The sequence below is a fragment of the Notamacropus eugenii genome, chromosome 3 (genome assembly GCF_028372415.1).
Source record: "Notamacropus eugenii isolate mMacEug1 chromosome 3, mMacEug1.pri_v2, whole genome shotgun sequence".
Lineage (NCBI taxonomy): Eukaryota > Metazoa > Chordata > Mammalia > Diprotodontia > Macropodidae > Notamacropus > Notamacropus eugenii.
Genome location: NC_092874.1, coordinates 60,821,865 through 60,839,738, shown reverse-complemented (window position 1 = coordinate 60,839,738; position 17,874 = coordinate 60,821,865). Strand labels below are relative to the sequence as shown.

General features: G+C 35.8%; 1 protein-coding gene across 2 annotated transcripts in view; it reads right to left on the bottom strand.

Moving 5' to 3' along the window:
• Positions 1-17,874, bottom strand: part of PLXDC2 (plexin domain containing 2) — a 488,066-nt gene that overhangs the window by 120,840 nt on the left and 349,352 nt on the right. For both annotated transcript variants that reach the window (XM_072651664.1, XM_072651665.1), the window contains exon 6: positions 14,727-14,845. In XM_072651664.1, coding sequence (XP_072507765.1) covers positions 14,727-14,845 — 119 coding nt within the window. The remainder of the gene's footprint in view (positions 1-14,726; positions 14,846-17,874) is intronic.

The following is a 17,874-nucleotide window of genomic DNA, read 5'->3' as shown; positions in this document are numbered from 1 at the left end:
AGATAATCAGGTCAACTACATTTTGATACAGTTACCAGAGACAATGAAATAATATCAACACTCTTACAGCATGTTTCTCTGATGAAAGCCCAATATAGAGAACTGAGTTAAATTCATTTAAAAAAACAAAAAAAACTATAGACATTTTCTAATGGAAACAATGGTCAAAAGATATGAAGAGACAGTTTTCAGAAAAAGAAATTAGAGCCAATAACAGTCATATGGAGTAAAAATGCTCTAAATCACTACTGGTTAGAGAAATGCAAATTAAAACAAGTCACACCTATCAGATTTGCTAACCCTACAGAAAAGGAGAATGACAAATTCTGGAGGGAATGTGGGAAAATAGAGAGCTAATGCATTGCTGATAGAGTTGTGAATGGGTTCAATCCTTCTGGAAAACCATTTGGAACTAGGCTCCAAGGACTATAAAACTGTGCATACTCATTGACTCAGAAATGCCACTGCTTGATACGTACCCCAAAGAGATCATAGGAAAAAGAAAAGAATCTGTATATACAAAAATATTTGTACTTGCTCTTTTCGGATAGAAAAGAATTGAAAGTTGAGGGGATGTCCATCAACCGGAGCATAGCTGAACAAGTTGTGGCATATGATGGTGTTGGAGGACAACTATGTTATGAGAAATGATGAGGGGATGGTTTCAGGGAAAAAAATAAAACACGGGAAGACCTATATGAATTGATGCAAAGTGAAGTCAACAGAAGCAGGAGATCATTGTGCACAGTAACAGCAATATTGTAATGACCAGCAACTGCAAAAGACTTAACAACTCTGGTTAATACAAAGATCCAAAACAGTTCCAATGGACTCATGAAAAACAATGCTATCTACCTCCAGAGAGAGAATTGATAAACTTTGAGTGCAAATTGAAGCATATTTTAATTTTTTTCTTTTTCTCTTGCTGTTTTGCAACATGGTTTATATAGAGATGCATTTTGCATAACTTCATATGTATAATTGATATCAGACTTCTTACCTTCTCAAAAGATGTGGGAGGGGGATGGAGAGAGAAAATTTGGAATTTAAAAAAAATTAAAAGAATGTCAAAGACAAATGATGAATGTGAAAAAAGAAAAAAGGTGCTTTCAAGTGAATCACAGGTTTTCATTTTCGGAAATTACATTTTGACAAAATGCTGACAGGGCATTTGGCTGTTAAATACATCTTTGTTTTCTTGAGCGCTTTTGTATCATATTGTATTCTCTATCTGGTAAAGCTGTTTGGGGACTAGGTTAAGGTTATGGTGTGCTAGACTTAACTTAGAAGTGATTGGACCCTACTCTTTGTTATAAAAAATGGTACATTTGAACTTCACAAATTAAATTCATTGCTTTAAAAAAGGGATTCTTACCTACACTGCCATATGAGATAAAATTGGACAAGACAAAGTATCTCAGAGGGCAAGGTTATTTTCTTCATTCTCTCTAAGAAACAAGTCATTTTTATATCGGCGTCTGAGGTCAAGGTCTCTAAAAATATGGAACCTTATATTTTCCCTATCTGGACATCAGCCAAGTTTTAAATGAAGATGTATATCCTGCCTAGAACCTGAAAGCAACAAGCAATGTCTATTCTTCCTCTAGCTTCTCCTCTTATCACTTCCTTCTTCATTTATCAAACTCCTACCATGATAACTTGCAAGATGAAAAAGTTTCAAGTACCTTCAGCTAAGATTTAGTAAGAGGACAAGAACTTTCCCCTCAGTCTTTTTATAGAGGATCAGTGATCCACAAAGGGTGAATAGGAAGGAAAGAGCAACTGAAAATAATTATAATGAAAATAATTTATGCTAAATGATTTATATGTTTCTATATTCACACATAAATACATGCATTGTAGACATGCATACACACATTAGTCAAGAATAAAAGATATAAAACCTTCAACTTACTTTCAAAATTAAGATGAAGGCAAATAAAAATTTATTCCATGAATAATAAAATATTTTCACGTTAGTGGGTATAGTGTAGTGTCAAGACAGAGACTGAAAATCTATGGGAGGGAGATTACAGAAAGAATCCTTGTCTGAGGTCAAAGGATAGGGGAGTGAGAAGATGGGAATTTTGAAGTGCAAGAGGTAGTAGAAGTAGTTTTAAGGAACTCTTCCCCCATGACTTTAATATCAGCCAAGTAAAAAGAATATATTCTGAGATGAAAAGGAAAGGGAAAAGAGTTGTGGTTTTAGTTAGGGAAGATAAAATTTGTGGAGAATGAAGGTGAGCTAATAAAAGAGGGGAAATTGTATCATTATATGGATAACACAAAACCATCATGGTTTCTATGATTATTTCTAGCAACATAATCACTTGAAAGGAAGAAGCAAAACACAAAAATTACCTAAGACTGAGGGCTGATAGGCAGTAGCTGACTAAGATCAATTACACCAATGATATCACAAAACTTCGCTAATATTGAACATTTTTACTTTTATTTAAAACATCTAAATGACACACTAAAGAGGACATTAGTCCTTTTTTAACCTTGTAAATGTACCTTTCTTTGTGAGAACTATTTTGGCCTGCCAAGACATTCTGAGAATTGTACATGTCCGACTTTTATAATATTTCCTGAACGATTACATGAGATAAAGGGTCATTACAATATAATGAAGAGAAAGCATCATCAAGTTAAAAAGAAATGTCCAAATCAATGAAAGGTACCATAGATAACTACAGGTATTTGGCAAAGATCATTTATTAATTACATTTTATTCAACAGATACTGTGGGTGAGACTAAGGAACATTAGGCTTAAGTACTAAATTGTAGGACAGATTAAAAATCAATTTTCTTTAACAAATCACAACATTTTTTTGTAATATGACCTCCTTAAAGATTTGCCAATGAAGTAGATGGTATTCATTACCAGAAAAAGTTGAGACTAACTCCCTTTGGAATAAAAGAAATCAATAGCCTTTTTCTTCTACTTCCCTCTATTGGTCACAGAGTAATATCAGACAATTTTTCTATATGTTTCTAACTTGGCCCGCTTTATCACTCCAAAAAGTCTAAGATTAGAAAGGAAAAGCAGCCTAATAGTGCTTACAGAGTAAGAAGTAACACTGTTCTTGAAAAATGTGAGAAATCTTTAGGAGATGGGGAAGGTGTTATAATTAGAGTGCTACTGAATTTCTATTAGAAGATATAAAGATTAAAGAGAGAGATGGGAATTACAAATAAAAAGTGGTTTTATAAAGGTGATACTTGCCAGCAGTAGTGTACGCACTGTTATCAATTCCGGCTTCGTACTTTAACTTGGTTCTAGAATAAACACAGTTCCAGAAATATTTGATGCCTGGTTACTGTAGCATCTCAGGACCTACTTTTTACAAACACATCTATTTGTTTGTATGGGGACTGTTAGGACCTCCTCATTTACAGATGAAAAAACTGAGGTTTAGAGATATTGTAACTTGTGGAAGGTCATACAAACTCAATAGTCTGAGATAAGTGCTTAGCTTTTTCAGACTCTCAGATGCCCTCTTCTTTGCGTTTCCATAATACTAATATCCAAAATGAATACTGAGAGCAGCAGTCATTCTTTCTTATTAGAATTTACAATGAAAAAATCAGACATTGACATTTGAATGCACATAAAACTCTCTATGCTTTCCCATTAAATTGTGAGCTCTTTAAGGGCAGGGACTGTCTTTTGACTCTTTTTGTATCCCTTGCACTTAGCACAATGCCTAGCATCTAGTAGGTGCTTAAAAATTATTTATTGTTTCATTGATTTGGGTAGAGCATTAACCCTTTGGGGTTCATCACATAAAGACAGTTAAGAGAACCTGGCTGTTAGGGCAGGCATACTTGCCAAAAGAATCTGCTTGACTGGCTTCAGTTAACTTGAGACATATGAATCACATAGGACCATACTGTACTGTTTCTAATACCTAAGCATAAAAAACTATCTATAATCTCTTGTTCAGGTAGCATAATCTAGTTAGAAGTGAATGACTACTTGGATCATAATTATAGTAGTCGAGTTTCACATGAAGGAAGGGTGAACATAGAGACTGGTGGCTTTATTCCCAAAGAAGTAATCCCTTTTCTTTGACATTAATTATTCTGTTTTCCTTCTTATTCCTTATACATTTCCAATTCCCTGTGTGTTCCTCCCCAAATCAAATTCCAACAACCGTTTATTAAGCACCTCCTACTTGTAGAGCTAAGATACACACTCTGCCCTCATGGAGCTGATAGTGTATCAAGAAAGGGTCAGTAAATCATTTGTTCAACACAAATATTTCAGGCTTACTATGTGCCAGGGACTGTGCTAAGCACTAGGGATATAAAGAAAGGCAAAGACACATTGCTGGCTTTCAAGGAACTCACAGCTGAATGAGAGAGATAACATGTAAACCACCAGTTATAAACAAGCTATATATATTGGATAAACTGGAGAGAATCAATAGAGGGAAGACACTAGGATTAAGAGGGATTAGACAGTGCTTCCTGTAGAAGGTGTCATAAGGTTATGGTTGTAATACAAAATGATACATGATAACTGAATCAGACAGACACAAGCTAAGGGAAGCTCTTCCCTAACTCAGGGGATTAAGAAAGGCTTCACGAAAGAAGTGGCATTGGAATTTGGCTTTAACGATGGTAGAAATCCAAAATAAAGGGCAAGGGAAGAAATTCTAGGCATGGGGAAACCTTGAAACCTTGAAAACACCATAGCTGCAAGAGAAAACTAAGAATGTCGAGGATGCAGCAAGTTGTTTGACTACAACACATACTACATGGCAGGGCTTGCTGTATGTGTTCAGGCTTATTCTGGGTAGAACCAGCCTTGTAGCAGATCTTGAACATGAGGTTAAGGAGCTAGGGAGCCCTCTCTTTGCTTCCTGAAATATTTTCTTCTCCTTAGATCTTTCCTTGTAACCAAGGCCATCACACTCTAGAGTGACTGTATCTAAATGTACGGTGGCTATGTAAGTAACCTCCTTGAGATACCAATGGTAACTGCCCACATTTGCTTTCTCCTTGCCCTTACCCTAAAAGTCTGTGTGTCATAGTCTAAAGGAGGCCTTGGAGTCAGGAAGGCTTGGCTTCATGTCCTGTCTCTGGCAAATTAAGAAGTCCCTTAACTTTTAGTGTTGCCCCTCAGTATACAACTCTTTTAGATCAGGGCTTCTTAAACTTTTTCCACTTGCAACCCCTTCAGCACATCTTAAGAAGTGCTGCTAGATAATCAGTTATAGATGATCAATTACAGACACGTTCCTCATCTGCATTGGTAGGGGAAATTCCCTGTATTAGTGAGATCACAGATGTAGAACAACAGATGAAAAAGACCTTATCCCTCCATCCTTGGGTTATTCCTCACTTGATTTCAGAAAATACATCTGCCTAGAGCTAATATTCTTCTTCAAAATAACCTCATGAAAGACTAGTGTGTAGGTAGTGCTTTGTATTTGCAGTGTCGTAAACATGATCTAATTGAAGCACAATTCCTCCATTCTTCTTTAATGTTTTTTGGAAGGGCTTGTTCTGTGATGAAGTTCTGCCAGGCCTAGAGGCCTGTGGGCTATCCGAGACTTACCTTACCTCTATCGGAGGTCTTCGGTTGGCCAAACAGGATGCTCGTATGAGAGAAAGGACGTTCCAGAGTCGAACAAGGGTTGAGCTTTATTTCAGGGTCTGGTTACAAGTGCAGGGGAATTCTTCCTTAGGAGGGAGTGAAGAATCTCCCAAGGAGGCAAAGATCTTACAATAAGAGATTGGAAGTAGAAGTACAAGCGGGGAGAGAGGGGGAGGGGAGAGAAGAGAGAGGAAAAGCGGAGCCTTGTTGTCCTCACCGCTCCGCGCCCCTCCGCCCAAGAGAACTTTCAGGCTTTCCTGATCCTACTTAAACCAGCAGCATAGTTTGCATCTGAATACCGTGCTGTTAGATAACAATAGTGTGCCCAGATCCGGGACAATCTCGAGGGCGGGGAGAGCTCTCTCCCATCACGCCTCTCACAGGAAGAGGTGGAAATACACGAGATAGCTCGGTTCACCTCGATTCCCAGTCGTTTCCTGGGAGGGTCTCGTGAGAACTCTAAGATTTAGAAGTTCCCACCTTTACCCGCCTGAGACTGTCCACCTGGAATTGAGCTTCCAACCCTAGCAAAGTTCCAAGTGTGGACACTTCCTCCATTGATGTAAATCATGAAACTCACTGCATATAATGATATTAGAGAATTGCCTATTGGCATTCATTACCTATGATCACATTGAGTTGAATCCAGTGTTCAAGAGCTGAACCCAGCTCCTCTTGACTATAAAGGACTTTTTATCCACTGTGTCAAGGTTGTTCATTATATCCTTTTCAGATCAATAATCTAGGACTCAGAGAGTATGAGATTTACCTATCCAAGGTCACATAAGGTTTTAGGTTGTATGGCCAGGAATTAAGCCCAGATCTCATTATAAAATGTAAATTGTCCCTATACTGTCCCCCTTTATATACAGATATAAGCTTTCCACACTCAGAAAGAAATCGTTACAGGTAACTGGATTTTTCTCTTAGATAATACCCTATAATTATTTTTAATCTTTGAATTCCCTTGTAAATAACATCAGCCCGTACAACAAATACTCAATGAACATACTGGAAACTACATACAGTGAATGAAGAGGCTGATGTCTCCTGAGCAGTCTCAATTTAGATCAGTTATCTAAGACTAATTTGCTGTTTTCTTTCTGGTGTAACAAGTCAGCACAGCAGTGACTTACAAAGCTTATACGCTCTAAGGAAGACAGGATGGAAAAGAGCAATGACAGCAGTTCCTGGGGGAACCCCTGATTTTCTCATTTAGAGAATCCCAGTAGGGTAGCATTCTGTACACCATAATTAAAGGATGTGGGTGGAAACAGATCTCCAGCAACGGAGCATGAGAGACTCAGTGTCATTGGGAGAAACTGACATGCAAAATGGTAAAGAAAAATTGTAACCTACTGAAATAAACCATATAAAGACAACAGGAAACTAAATTTGCATCAATAACTTACATCACTATTTTTCTAACTAGGAATCTGTGACTTGGTCTTGGTCTCTCCAAACTAATGTTTCATTCAATTCCTAAATTCAATAATCATTCATTATTAATATTAAGAATTATTATAACTACCAGCAACCAAGTTAATATTTCTCTAATGCAGAACACCTCCCTTAATAGTCTTCTGATGCAAAGAACTCATATGTAAGTGGCTAGAAAAATAAAACATTTCCTTCCAATGACCCTCCTAAAATAGGGAACAAATATGATCACTGCCCCATTTAATGGTAAAAGAAACTGAGACTCAAACTACTGCCTTGCCAGAGTCTCACAGGTAAATTGTGTCAGATCTGAGATCCGAATATAGATCTTCTGATATTAAAATTAGTACTTTAACCAATCTTACTATACAGACTCTTTTTTAATATGTGCTTCCTATGTTCACATTGGGAAAGAAATGAGAGATATAATGATGAACAAAATGACACTGCTATGTGAACATAAGCTCATTTTCCAAAGCAACCCAAAAATACTATCCCTCAAAACCCAGTGAAAGAGAGGACATAAATACATGAATTGTACAAAGCATATACAGAATTATAATAAAAGTTAAAATTTGATTAAACACACTGTGTGTGTGTGTGTATGTGTGTGTGTGTGTGTGTGTGTGTGTGTGTGTGTGTGTGTGTGTGAGAGAGAGAGAGAGAGAGAGAGATAGATTGAGTGGTATGAGACTGGTGTGAGAGATCTGAAGAAGGAACTCATTTCTGGCTGAGTGCATCAGGGGAAGCTTCATGAAGGAGGGTGCACTTAACTGAAGAAGGAAAAGTCTTAACAGGAGGAAATACAAGATTATAGACCAATTGAATCATACCTTCGAACCTACTAGGTATTTCAGTGGCCATCAAATCACTTTGAAGATGTAGAAACTGAGGCATAGAAAGAATTTCGTGACTTTCTCAATGCTATACAGCTAGTATAGATTTAAGCCCACATTGATAATGGATCATGTGCCAACATTCTCAGAGACAAGACTAAGAAAGACAATATTAGAGAATAGGAATCTTTCGATTTTTTTCTGCAATACAAAGCATGTGAAAGAGAGTAACTAGAAATAGCCCAGAATGGTAAAATAGAACCAGATGGTAAGAGTAAGGAATTTACATTTTATCTGTTGTCTCTGAGAGATAAAACCACCCTCATTTCAGAAGTAAGCACCTCCATTATTTTGCTGAATAGAAGTCCTTTCATAATACATTTTTTCACCCAGTTTTTAAGTATTTGGTACTGGATTGCAGAACATTGTGTCTGTGACAGAAGAAGAAGGAAATGTACTTATAATCATTTTTCAACCTAGTTGTTCTATTTTCACCTTGTCTGGTTAGCTCTACAACTGAAAAAACAAACAACTTCCTGTGTACGGATGAGATTTCTCACCCAATTGAGTCATTAGGTGAGAAAAAAGTGAGAAAGACATTCCCGTAGGGCATCAACTACCTTCCCATGACAAGAGCAACTCTAAGACTGATCTACTAGTGAGGGCAAATGGGAAATGAATAAATACCAAGAAGATCAGCAACCACTGGACTTGGAGTCAAGACACCAAAATTCTAGCCCTGCTTATAGCACTAATTAATATTCTGGATCTAAAGCCCTGCATCTCTTTTTTTATTAATAAAATGAGACTAATGGTATAATGATGATTCCATCACATGAAATCATAAACACTGGAGTTAGAAGTAATCAGAGGTCATTCAATCTAACTCTATTATCCCTCAAAAGAAAAAAAAATATACTATTCCTCAAACCCTATCCTTCAAATGCTTGAAGCAGGAATCCCCTCAACGCTATGTCACCTAGTCTCTGTTTGAATATCAGGGCTAAAGAACTCCTTGCTTCTCAAGAAACCCATTCCACTTGGGGATAAAATAAATTATAAGATCTTTTTAGGTAACAACAACTCTACTTCCTCTTGGTCCATTTCTGCCCTCTGAAGGCTCTGCCTATGAAGGCACACAAAATGACTCTAAATCCCTATATCACATGATAGATCTTCACATATTTGAAAGATTATGACATTTTGTCCTGAGACTTCTTTTTCCAATGTAAACATACACATTTTCTTCAACTATTTCTCATAGGATCTGCCTTTAACAGTTCTATGAAAATATCCCTCCTAAATGTACCATCTTCAATGGAACATCACACTCTGGTCTGACAAGACCCCAAACACAATATATCTGAATAGGATATTAATAATGATGCACCCAGAAATCACACTAGCTTTAGAGGGCACTCACATAAACTGTTAACTCAACTTGAGTCTACAATTTACTACTGGTTACTTACCAAGTCTTTTTCTTTAAGTGTCAGTTACAATTTAGCTTGTCTCTTCTAGTACTGTTGTCTATTAAATTTATCTTATTAAATTTAGTTTATCATTCCAGCCTTTCTATAATAGATGCATGGAAGATAACCTGCTAGAAGAAAGTCTTTGATGTTGCATTCTACTCGACCAATTCACAATCTCTTCTAAAGTCAACAATAAACAAAATAAGATTTTGTATTCACTGCTCATATCCTTTAAATGCAAACTAAAGAATTACATCATTCAAAAGCCTTTCATTTATTCTCCTCTCAATAAAATTCTAGGCCCTAAGACCTAACAAGACATTTTGTTTTTCATTCACTTTATCAGATTAATTGATTGATTGCCTAGATCCCTTTCCTTGGCAAAACTGCAGTCTTCATGAGACCAGGGGCTAGATTTTAACTAAATTTTAGGGTTGTTGAGGCCTGGTACAATGCTCCACACAACAAAGAGTCTTAATGAGGTTTGTTGAATCCACAGATTCGCTAAGTTCACATATATCTTTATCGAAGTCACTAAGGGGCATGTTGGATAAAGCAAGGCAAAGCACAGGGATCTGTGTACACCACTGAAGAAATTCCTCTGTGTTAAACACCACTACTCGACCTCTATTCATTCAACTTACTTTTTTAATGCTATTGGACATCATATTAATTTTCAACACCAAATTATTTGGAGGAGAAAGTGAAAACACGTACAGGCAAAGTTCTTCAACCATATCTTTCACTAATTTGAGGGGGTTGAGATATGGGTAAGGAGAGAAATAGAAGCAAATCCTAATCTAAATAGAGACCCAGAAAGCATAGTAGCCATGATAATTGCATTAATGGTTTATTTAATACAGTTGATTAATCAAAACATTAACTGAGGTTACAGAGTTTCTGCCGATCCCAGCTATGCCTGACTACGAGATCCTCCAGCTCATCCATCTTTATCACGTCCACTGATCATAATAGACTTCATCAAAAAAAACTTTGCTTAAATTCAGGTATAAAATCTTGGACAATACTGCTGTGTAGTAATCAGCAGACTGGCATAATGTTGACTAATAAAAGGAAATCATGTTAGTCTTCTATAACCTTTTATCATGAATATATATTGTGGCCCCAAATAAGCACCTTTGTTGTAAGAATTCAACCTGATAGTTAAGTGCAAAGTAGAGAATGCTTCATATTATCTTTATCTTGGTACCACACTTCTCCTTTACTCTCCAGATCAAGAGTAATAATGGTATCTATATATTCAAAATAATTAAATTCCCCTAGTAACCCAAATGTAATCTTGTCTTTTCCCCCCTAAAACATCTACGTAGAATTTTCAAATAGAAGGAAATCATTAACCTCCAGTAATAACAACACAGATCAACTGAAGATAAAATGATTTTCTTGTTCAAAGTGAGTTAAGGCATGTGAGATGAAAGACACAGTCAGATTACTTCTGGTGGGACTTTAAGTGCAAAGGGGAGATATACAGCAAGAGAAGAGAGCCAAAAAAAATCAAGAAAATATCCTCTCTGCACATCCACTTAATACCACATGACAAAATACAGGAAAACCACAATGGAAAATTGCTTTTGATAAAAGCAGACTAGTATTTTACTTGGAAAATGCTAAACCCACAACAAAGGGAAAACAGAAATACTAACCTATTAATCTGCCATGGGAGAAACTTCTTGGGAACAGGGTAAATAAAGATGACAACATTTTGATAACAGAAATCAGACTAAGGCCATAGTTACTATACGAAACTACGTTTTGATAAAGCTTAAAGTTATTATGTTTTAAAACTTCAGATCATGCTGACCCTGGATGTAGATGTCGAGTCTTACCATTGTAGCTAAGAAGTAAAGAAAAAGAATAGTTTCCATTCCAAAACGATCACTGCCAGTCTTTAATCTCTGCATGAAACATGTTAGATTGTTTTCAAAAGCTAGCAATCGATGGATTCATTCTGCTGGATGTACCCTTTTTCCCTTAAATTTTTCTTTTTTTACAGGAGTTGCCATTTTTATCAGTATAAGGAGTTCCTCTTCTCAAAAATGCTCCAGGGGTGGGGAAACCTGCAGCCTTGAGACCACATGTGGTCCTCAAAAACGGCCCTTTGACTGAATCCAGAATTCATAGAACAAATCCATTTAATGAAAGGATTTGTTCTGTAAAACTTGCACTTGGTAAAAAGACCGCACCCAAGGATCTAGAAGACCACATGTGGCCTTGAGGCCACAGGTTCCTTAGCCCTGAAACCAATACAGATCAGGAACATATTTGTAACTTCCACTCTTAGCTGACTGGGGCACTGAAAGGTCATATGTTTTCTATGGTTACACAGATAGTTAAGTAAGTTAAGTAAAAAGCAGGATTTGACCCATGTTTTCTTGACTCTAAAGCAGATTCTCTTTCCACAATGTCACATTTCCTTTCCTCCCAAATGGAGAAGGGAAAGCAGGTAAAGAATAAGCATTACTTAAGCCCCTACTATGTGCTAGGCATTGTGTTAAGCATTTCACAAACATTATCTCATGTGTTCCTCACACTTTCCAAGGAGGTGCTATCATTATCACCATCTTACAGTGGAGGTAACTGACGCAAGCAGAGGTTAAGTGACTTGCTCAGAGTTATACAGCTGGTAAATATCCAAAACCAGATTTGAACGAAGGTCATCTTGACTCTGGTATCCACCCTACCACTTAGCTAGCTATGATAACACTTGGACTAATTATATGTTTAGATGAAAATGAAGAATTACAGAATCAATGATTTAGAACTGGAAATAACCTCAAATGTCATCATGTTTAACCTCTATTTTACTGGTGAGGAACCTGAGACACAGAGAAGTAGCTTTCCTAAGACCACACAGCTAATAAAAATCCATAATGAGATCTCAACTCAGTTCTCCTTGACTAGAGAACAAGTGCTTTTTATATTGTACCATCCCACATGTACTTGACAAGTAATGCAACATATATATGTAAAAGTCACACAATGGTTATTTTCTGTGGAAATCACTGAGTCTTGCATAGCAGAGAAGAAAAGAAAACTTACAAAGAAGCAAAGGAAAGGACAGCTCTCAACAAATTGTGCGATATTTATCATACAGGGTTTCTTGAAATGAAAATTTATCATTACATATTTTGAATCCTCTCCTATGTTCTGCTATGCAAATGACATGCATTTTTATTCTTTTCTTATTTTGGGTATATTTTCCCCTCTATTCTGTATTTGTGTTCTGGTATTTGAATCTATAATACAACTTTTTTAAAAATGAGAAAAAAGAAACCACTCAGTACTACTGAGAAGATTGAAGCTGAAAAGATTGCTCCTACAAATTACGAATCTTTCCAAAAGTGATCATTTTCAATTTTAAATATTTTCCTTTCTTTTCTCAACTATATGCAGTCTAAAAAAGTTGGTTTATATTAAATTTTATTTTCTCACTGACTAGTAGTACAGAATCATAAAACAGGGACAGAAGAAGTCATGGATCTCACTGATAGCATTCACAACAATAATCAGTGACCACTTAAGGAACTTCTTCTTGGCTCAGGTATAGCATTCTATTTTGGACAGTTTCCAATTGCAAGGAATTCTCAAATTTACATGCCTGCAATTTCCAACTATTGGTCCAAGTTTTACCTCCCAAGACCAAGTAGGATGACTCTCCCATCTAGCAAACTTTCCATCATGAAACTAAAATAGTCCCAAAAAGGATAAATGCTACTTTGGCAGATCAAGTTGAAAATTTCTGGCAAAGAAAATTTTTGGAAAGCCATGATTGTAGTGGGATGATTATGATTATTCTATGTCAGCAACATTCCTCCGAGTTTTATGGTCCTGGAATTTAATCTTCTGTTATTATTATCTACAATTATTATCTCCAATATCCTACAATCTCAATGGAGATTATTTATAGCATCCCAAACTGTCAATACATCATTACATTTTCCAATCTGAAAGTTCCATAACGTTAAGCTTTAACTTATGGCAAAGACTGAGTTTTACACTCCATCTATTTTGTCATGTAGGTAGATAAATAGATAGAGGAGGATATACGAATATGGATATGTGTGTATATATGCGTATATACATGTTTCATATACACACATATATGCACACATGTGCATACATATAAATGCAGTTCATATATATACATAAATATAAACTGGAATTTATGAATATATCTGTATGTGTCCGTATATATGTGTTATATATGTGCATGTATAGATAGACTAGCTCATAATTCTATAATTTATTACATTATGCTTGCATAATGCTTTAATCCACTGTATATCATTCTTTCAACCTTCACAAGAATCCTGTGCAACAGGTAATGCAAGTATTAGTGCTATTTCTCAGATAGGGAAATTGAGTTGCAGAAATTTTAAGTAATTCTTCTAGTTCACACAGTTAATAATAAGAGGAGCCAGGACTTCAATTGAAATCTTTGGACTCTAAGCTCAGGGTCATTTCTATTAGGTTATGATAAAAAATAGTCCATTAATTCTGTCGTTTGTTTCATCAATGAATCAAGTCCCATCTGTTATTGTGAAGGATGAACCTCACAGGGGCCAGTATCTTGCTTCCCCTACCCCAAAATAACACATTGTCTCTTTTATTGCTTTCGTCTAACACAGAGACAGCTACATATGAACATATTAATATTATATTTTCTCCCTTAAGTTCAACTTAAATCTCCAATTAACGTTGCTATGAAGGTTTGTACTTATGGTTACTACAAGGTCTATAGCCATTTTTTCATATTTTCTTTCATACTTTGAAACATGGGATTTTACAAGAATCCCTAGGACCAAAAATTGACCTTTTGGTAATAAAAAACAAGAAGACAAAGAAAGGCATTTCTTTGTTAAATATTTCAATTGGTCATGTGGGCAAGCCCAAGTCAGTAAACCCTTTACTTTTACAGGAAACAAATGAAATATTGACAACCAGAATCTGATCATTAGAGTCCAGTTAAATTCATATGTTATGACCAAAGAGCTAAAAGGTGGTTTCCACATCATACATTCTATAGCCATTATACTGAAAATAGGGATTTACTTTTGGAGTATAATACAGGAAAGGAATTTTTAAAAAAATGTAGTTTGTATTTAGTGTAAGAATGATTCAATTTTATGGACTTTAAAGAAAAAGAGTCAACAGAAAGACAGGAGAAAATTCTGAAACATAGAATTAAAGTGTGTGGGGGGGGAGAGGAAGGGAGAGAGGGAGAGGGAGAAAGAGAGAAAGAGAGAGGAAGGGAGGGAAGGAGAGGGAGAGGGAGGGAGGGAGAGAATGAGAATACAAAATTTGGCGATGGGGATAGGGAGAAGAATGCATTTTGTTCCACTTACTTCTTTGTATCCAAAAATGATCCGCCCATCATTGAGGAGGGTAGCCTGGAAAGTGAAACTGCCTAGGTTGTAATTATCCTGGAGATGTACATGGTCCCACTGGACAACAAGTGCTGTACCTACAAACCACATTGGGAAAAGAAAGAATGATGTAAGAACAACATACTAACCAATGATCTAGGGAAAAAATTCATTCATTAAAAAAGATATATCTCTGCTTCAAGCCTAACAATTGTGCTGTTTGGTTATATACAATTAATTGGCATGCTCTTATTGAAAAATAAAATTTGACATTTTTTTTTTAAAGAAAAGGATTCAATATTATCTAACTATTCACCAAAACAATAACTGCAGAAAGAGATTAACATTGTGCCTGAAGTGGGAGAGTTTGCCTTAAGAGTGTTATTAATGTTAATAGGTGCTACCTCTCTAAGTTTCCCAGAGCTGCTTTCATAAAATAGTCCAAGTGAATTGGGAGGGACTTTAAATAAACCTGACAAATACAGAAAGACCAAGGAACACATTAAAGGGCTAGAACCATTCAATAAAAAGAAAAATGTCAACTTCATACCTCACTTCATGCTATTCTACAACATAGATATTTCTTTTACTATTAATGGGAATTGTATTTTTGATAACCCGTGCCTGAATTTTTGTGTTTGTTGTACGGCTTGGAGGCTGTTAGAAGGTAGCTCAAAGGACCTCTGAGCTGCGATTTCCATGGCATCCTTGAAGTACACTGGGATGAGCCTTCAGCATCAAATCTCAGATTTTGATGATAAATCCTGGCAGGGTTTAATAGAATCTATAAACATGCAAATCTGAGTTGGGAAACATTTTAATGAGTCCATACAGCCACTAAGAATTTTATACTCTCATTTAAACTGCTATTATGCATGCTTTATAAAAAAAAAAAAAAAGGTAGAGGAGGGTTTTTTTTTTCTAATGACTACATTCTTCTAGTTTTATAAAAGACATTTTTCAAGGAATTTAAAAAGTCATGCCAAAAATGTAGCTTGCAAATGAATTAACATAGCAAAACACATTCTTGCATCCAGGAAAAATGTGATATGAAAAACAAACTAGTGTGGTAGAGCTTCTTTTAAGGTCCTCATTTTCTACTACTAGTAAAAGTTCTCTGAAGCAAATTCAGATTTTGAAATATAAATAACAGATTAAACATTCTAGATGCCTGACGCTACCAAAAAGTGTGAAATTTTAGAAATGTTTCTTCAAAAATAACTTTATATGTCAAAGCAATACTCTCTTGGTTTGTCACTGTATGCATGTATAGCATCTCAGAGTTGGAAAGAATCACAGAAGTCATTTTGTTCAATCCATACCTACCTATGAAACCTGTCTTATGAGGTATCCAACCAATGGGGATCAAATTTTTGCTTAGATATTTCTAGAAAGAGTGAAACTATAACTTCTAATATGACTTACCATAACAGTCTTTTACTTTTCAATAGTTATAATTGTCAGGAAATTCCCCTACACTCATCTACATTAGCATTTTTGTATCTTCCCCATATTGTCATGAATCACATCCTCTCAGTAGAGGAAAATAAGTGCAATTCTTGTCTAATGGGACACTCTTTAAATACTTGAAGAAATCTATCAGGTTCCCAATATTTCATCTCTTCTCTAGGATAAAAAGTCCTAATTCCTTCAGTTAAATCTCTCCTTCTTACCAATATGAGCTCTCACACTCTTCTGGTTGTCCTCAGGACACTCTCCAGTTAAACAATATCCTTCCTAAAATGGAGCAACTTATAATGAACTCAATCTTCTAGGTAAGAATATTGTTTAACTATGGTAGAATCCAATGAAACTATAACCTCCCTGATTTAAGATATGATGATTCTCTTAATATGGCTAAAGTTTGTATCAGCTTTTTCTACCCTGAAGAACAATTAATTAGGAACTATTGAAAAAAGTACTGAACTTGCAATGCTAGGTATCTTTTATCCTTAAAGGGATAGAAGAAAGAAAGGACTCCTATGTAAATATATGGGGATGAATATTCATGTCTGTATTTCTCACAATATTTTTTGTTGTAGCAAAGAACCAGAAATGAGCAGGATACTGATCAATTGAGGAATGGCTGAGCAAATTGTGGCACATGAATGCTATGAAATATTACTGTACTGTGAGAAATAGTGATAACTAGTTGAGCTTGCATTACTCAGTATTGCCAGGCCAGCTGCTAGAAGAAGAAAAAAGAAATGGATGCTAACTTCAAATGGATTACATTCTTGGGGTCAAGTGCAGTGTTGGGGGATGGGCAAGAAATATGCCAAAAGATGAATAAAAATATATATAACATAATTCATGCTGAACTTCCAATATACTAAAACCCTAAGAACTTTTCTACTCAAGTAATGTCTAGCCAGATATCCCCTATATTGTCATTGTGAAGTTGATTTTTATAAATTCCAGGGTAAGATTTTATTTTTAATATTTTTATAAATTTATTATTTTGAATTTGACAAACTATTATCAATATTTAAGCATGCAAACAACGAAAACATGCTACATATGAAACTTCATCTCATTATGCAGAATTTAAGTATATACTGAATTCAGTATGTTTGTTTTAAAAGTTCTTCCTTATCTTTATTTCTTTATATTATCTCCTGCACATTTTAAAGAACTTTAGTGAAGTGCTTTTAAAAATTAGGAGCTCAGTCTTTGATCCAGCAATACCACTTCTAGATCGTAAAGATCTAGAAGACCCAAGAGATCATAAAAATGGGAAAGAGTACAAAAATATTTATAGCAGCACTCTTGGTGGTGGCCAAAAACTGGAAATCAAAGGGATGCCCACCAATTGGAGAATGGCTGAATAAATTGTGGCATATGAATGTAATGGAATGCTATTGTGACATAAGAAATGATGAACAGGAAGACTTCAGAGAGGCCTGGAAAGACTTGTATGAACTGATGCTGAGTGAAAGGAGCAGAACCAGGAGAACTTTGTACACAGCAACAACCACAGTGTGTGAGGATTTTCTCTGGTAGACTTAGAACTTCATTACAATGCAAGGATTAAAAATTCCCAATGGGACTCTTGAGGAAAAATGCCTTCCATATCCAGAGAAAGAATTATGGAATTGGTTCACAGAATGAAATAGACCATTTTCTT